The following is a 5,550-nucleotide window of genomic DNA, read 5'->3' on the forward strand; positions in this document are numbered from 1 at the left end:
GGGCTTCTGCTCTTTCTTTTTTTTTTGTATTTCTCTAGCTTCCCGGGTGGCCCAGGGGCAAGGCAGTAATATATATTCATCCTGACAATATAGGCTAAAAGTTCACTGTGTTACTATTCCATGCTTTGTTATGATCCTATGAAACAAAAATCATCCACCTGTTTGTTAATATTTATCTGAGAGCCTATAGGCTTTAATATAAATGAAATAATACACAAACAAACAATCATCTTCCTCTACAACGCAACGGCTCCGTTCAGCTGGGCAGGACCACCCCGAGGGCGCGTGCTCAGGTGAGTTACAGCACGAGGAGAAAGGCAGAAAGAGAGAGAGAGAGCAAGAGAGAGGGAGAGAGAGAGAGGAGGAGGAGGAGGAAGAGAGACGGGTCACGAGGCTGACCGACTGACCGAAAAAATAGTCCCACTTTTGATCTGCCAGTCCAAATTTCATGATCATAATAAGAATAATTATAATAAGAATACGAATAAAAATACAAAGCAATTGTCCTTTCTTTCTTTCATTCATGCACGCACATGCCTCTGGTCACACATACACACACAATACTGATTTAAAAAGAGAAAAGGTCTCGTGTTACTTTCAGTTCTCCACAAAGAACAACACCACCCTCCCCCCATAAAAAACAAGAAAAAAGAAATTATAATCAAAAGCTGGTTTCCATGCATTAGTAAAAATAACTAATAAAAAAAAGAAAAAAGCAGCATTGTTGAATTAATTTAACACATTTGCACATACACAAAATAAGCAATTTAAGTCAGAATAATAACTATAATTGAGGGTTTTATATTAAATTTAATTATTTTAATTCATAAACTCACTAAATGATAATATAGAGCATGTTGTGGTGACATCGAATGAATATCTGCTGTAAAATGTGCACACATGTTATTGTTTCATTATAAAATGCGAATAAAGCAGAATATTAAAAATGTCTAAAACAGTGATAATGAAAATAAATGTGAGGCATGCAGGAAACATGCCGTTTCCAAATGAAATTCACAATCGAAGCTAAATCTAAATCCATCACAGAAACAAACGAAAATGCTGTTTTTTTTATTCCGCTGATATTAGTCGTAAATTAGCTTTATAATATTTCAAAGCAAACTTACATTTCCGTTGAAAATCCGCACATTTTTTTTGTAAAAACGACTTTAGCCGAAAAATAATAATAATAAGACGACGAAAGCGAGCAGAAGACCTTGTGAAAACACAAACGGGTGAAAAAGGAAAATGTCCAGAAAAAGCGTAGAAAATGTTGAAAGAAGCTCTTGGTTCCTTATTAAGGCGAAGATACAATATTTATTCCGTGTCTCCTGGGATGCTCCGCTCCGTCTATTGTCCTCCCATTCCTCAGTGCTGATGCTTAATTTTCAAAACTTCTATATTACCAAGGGACCTACGACATCAGCCGAGAAATACCCTGCAAGTACAAAATCCGTGAGCCAGCCCCGTCCGTGCAGAGGGGAGACGCTCGCGTTCCGCCAGCTTTCTGCCGTTATACCGAGAGCGCGCGAGGGGGGACTTTTCCATTTCTCTCGCTTTTTGAGGATTTTAACGCATTTTTCATTATTATTATTATTATCATTCGATCGGGGCCAGAGAGTGGAGGGGGAAAAAAACACGGGTTACTTTGGAGAAAGCACAATGTCAGCGACCTTCCCCGGACTTGTCCACGACGCAGAGGTAGGTTATTTACTTTTAATTTATGAAATTATAGAAGCTGTGTGCTCGGAGAAATAAAGTTAGTTTTGCAGGCATTTGAAGGCAGCATCTGCTCTCAAGAAGTCTCTAACTGGATTATATGCATGGGTAAAAAAAAATATATATATATGCATGGAGGGAGAGATGAGTCGTGCAGCTCGCTGCAGCTGCCGGTAAAAACGGGGCTTTTTATTGAAGCAAATGTGAGCCGGTAACAGTGTGATTAGAACATTTTAGGGCGCTGCTGTGTCTCACTCTGCTTACCTCCCCTCCACAATGAGCGAGAGAGAGCTGGGACAGTACATTTGCCAGCAGCTCGGGTAATAATAATAATATATAACAGCACGCCTTTTAAAAAACGCTGCAAGCAGAGTGACAGGCATGCCAAAGGGAGGAGGGAAAAAATACCGATGGCTCCTGTTGCCGTGTTCCCCTCCCGGGCGTGTGGAAGTGACATCTCCTTCAGGTGGTTTAAAGTGGGAGAGAAAAAAAAGCTTTGAGTTGTGTTTTGGAGTGTGTTTGGGAGAGAGGAGACACCGGCTGATGCTAAATGACACGGCTCATATATCTCCCCGTCTCTTTATTATCTTGTAGATACGTCACGACGGATCAAACAGCTACCGGCTCATGCAGCTCGGCTGCCTGGAGTCCGTGGCCAACTCCTCGGTCGCCTACTCCTCCTCCTCCCCGCTCACCTACCCGGCGCCGGCGGGGACCGAGTTCGCCTCGCCCTACTTCTCCGCCAACCACCAGTACACGCCCCTGCACCACCAGTCCTTCCACTACGAGTTCCAGCACTCGCACCCGGCCGTGGCCCCGGAGGCCTACGGGCTGAACTCGCTGCACTCGGGCCAGTACTACCAGCAGATCCACCACGGGGAGCCCGCAGACTTCATCAACCTGCACAATGCGCGCTCGGCCCTCAAGTCGTCGTGCCTGGACGAGCAGCAGCGGCGCGAGCTGGGCTGCCTCGACGCTTACCGGCGCCATGACCTGTCGCTGATGACGTCACACGGCTCCCAGGCCTACGGCGTCGGCATGCACCACCCGGACCAGAGGCTGCTGCCCGCCGCCGGCCTGGGGCTCCCTTCGTCCGGCTCGGACGACCTGCAGGTACGGGCGGCCTCCATCACTCTTTGCCCGCTAAATCACACTCCACCTCCAGGCCCCACAGCCTTATTGTACGCCCTCTATTCTCCTCCGGCTCCTGCTTTATTATAATAATACCGACCCTTATAACTGCCCCACTGGCCTACTATTGAACCCCCCCACCTCCTCTCTATTGTAACACAGCAATTCCAAAATATTGAACAGAAAGACAGCGCCAGATGTCTGTCTGTCTGCCTGTCTGCTGCTTCTGTCTGCTGTCTCTGACACTGACGAGCCTGCATTACATGCTGGCCTGTAGCTTCTCCCCTCTGTCCTACTTTGGAGTAAATAATATTGGATATGATCTTGAGATAATTTTGCAAACGTGACTGTACAACAGGCTGAGTAAATGTCACGTGCAGCCGGCTCTGAAAGGCAGGCCTTTTTCTAAAGGTTAATTGACTGGCAGTCTATACAATCCTATTGTCAAATCCGCCCTTTATTTTTCCACAAACACACGTGACCCAGATTTTACATAATTCTTTTCGATGTAAAGAAATGGTGGAGATGAAAACGGATTCGCACGGTTCCTTCTGTGTGTGTGTGTGTGTGTGTGTGTGTGTGTGTGTGTGTGTGTGTGTGTGTCCGGCTGTCTGCTGAGGCAAAGAAAAGCCGCTGGTTGCTCTATTCTCCGGTAAAGGGCGGATTAACGGATCGGGGTTCAGGGGCACAATGCCCGGCTCGAGCACCATAAAGCACCGTAGTTTATCCAATTACAGACTTAACGTCAATCAACTTTGTTACTTATGCAGCGACATCTGAGCAGCTTTAAACACACGGCTCTGGTTAAACACTGTTTAACGCAGCGACACATCATTTCAGACACGTTAACTATTTACCGAGTGCAGCTCGATAAAGAGTCGCTTTTATTGACATTTTTAGACGTCATTACGCTCATGTTTACACAATTTTAAACAATTAAAAACAAAAAATAACACCCAAAATAATTTAACTAGGAAATATACACCTGGATGCATTTGTTATCTTTTATAAAAAATACTTCTGTTTTATTTAAATTATTTTTGTTTTGTTTTATTTAAAGGGTGTGGCTGTATAGACTTAGGATGATGATGTATGGTAAATATAAAATACATAAAATGTATATAAATATTGCAGCTAATTTAGAAAATGATATATTGTATTATATATATTTTTATTATTATTATTGCTCCGTCATCAAGGACTATTTTTAAGTAGCCTATATTCTTTTGCGTGAATTTTTATAATTGAATTACGTGATAATAACAAAAATATTTAATTTACTTTATGTAGCGTTTGTTGTAAATTAGAAGTCTAAAATTAATAAAAAATAATACGGTGCTGCCTTTATTTTATTTCATTTTACTCTTTTTTTTTCAAACCAATAGGCTCGCTCATTGTTACAGCAAGTACTATATTAACTTAAGCTGTTGGCACTTGAAAAGAGCACAGGTCTGACCCTCTTTTATTCAGAAAAAAAGGGGAAGAAAGAAACGGCCCGTGAACCTGAGCTCGGCTCGGCGGCTGTATGAACGGGAACAGATGCGCCTATGGTCCCGTGCAGCCCGGTCGCATCTTTGAGCGCGTTAAAGAGATTTTCATGGCGAACAAAAGCAGCTGCCACACCTTTCTCCCGTCACTAAGCTAATTCATGCAAGACCTCTGCGTTTTGTATATTGATTTTATAATCACTTTAGCTGCGGAGGAGAAGAAAAGGAACAGAGCAGGAGCTGGTTAAGAAAGAAACTACAACACGCTCCTTTTCTCCCACTTTATTTTAATCAGGCTTCTGCGTGGGCCAGGCCTGGAGGCTCGCACGGGGGGATTAAGTGTTTTCTGAATAAAAAGCGCGTGTTCTCCTTTCTTGATGACATTGTTGATAGCACGCGAGTGTGATGTGGACCAAAATGGCTGCGGTAACAGGTTTCCACACGCGCACACACACACATATAGATATATAGGCCCATATACAGGCTGCTGGTTGTGATCCCCAACAGGTTGGTGGCTGCAACAAACTCTGGACACTCGAGCTCATTTCTCAGTCTGAACGAGCTGTGCTGTCCTCGCTCATAGCCTGCAGCCTTTCAAATTAAGCTCGTTTCTGGGAGAGCCGTGAGCTGCATGCTTTATTCTGCTGTGCCCTCAATTTTACTCAAAGCCTGCTAAGTGACGTACACTTTCTAACAAAAAAGCCTCTCACCACTAGAATATGGTTTAAAGGGGCGTGCGACAGGGCTAATGCTCAGAAGGTGAAATGTGCAGGCTCTTTTTGGCGAACTTTACGGTAAACTATATGATCTACATGCAGTGGTTCAAAGCCTTTGGGTCGAGTTGCTCAAAAGGGTCACAACATACATGTGAGAGGTCATAATAGAGAAAAATATATTCAAGAAAAACATAGTCTGCTACAATGTTTTCTTGCAAAATACTGATTCTAATACCGTAATACTTCTAAAAGTATTGCAATTAAACATTGTGATACTGATCTATATAATTAAGAGTACATGCATTATGGTTTTGCCTGAGGAAACATTAGTAGCATTAAATGTATATTTTTAAAGTATGGGTGCCAAGATATCTTGGTATTGATGATAAACATTATATTGTTTTAAAAGGGTAAGAAATACCTATATCATGCTAATTATGCACATCATAATATTGTATAATTAATCTGGCGCCCCTTAAATCATTTCCATTTTTGTG

General features: G+C 42.7%; 1 protein-coding gene across 1 annotated transcript in view; it reads left to right on the top strand.

Annotated features, from left to right (window-relative positions):
• The first annotated feature begins 729 nt into the window (after positions 1-729).
• tfap2d (transcription factor AP-2 delta (activating enhancer binding protein 2 delta)) overlaps positions 730-5,550 on the top strand; it is a 17,805-nt gene continuing 12,984 nt past the window's right edge. The window contains exons 1-2 of the mRNA XM_059356706.1: positions 730-1,701; positions 2,314-2,832. Of these exons, the coding sequence (XP_059212689.1) occupies positions 1,249-1,701; positions 2,314-2,832 (972 nt within the window). The 5' untranslated portion in view covers positions 730-1,248. The remainder of the gene's footprint in view (positions 1,702-2,313; positions 2,833-5,550) is intronic.

This window comes from Centropristis striata, chromosome 18 (genome assembly GCF_030273125.1).
Source record: "Centropristis striata isolate RG_2023a ecotype Rhode Island chromosome 18, C.striata_1.0, whole genome shotgun sequence".
Lineage (NCBI taxonomy): Eukaryota > Metazoa > Chordata > Actinopteri > Perciformes > Serranidae > Centropristis > Centropristis striata.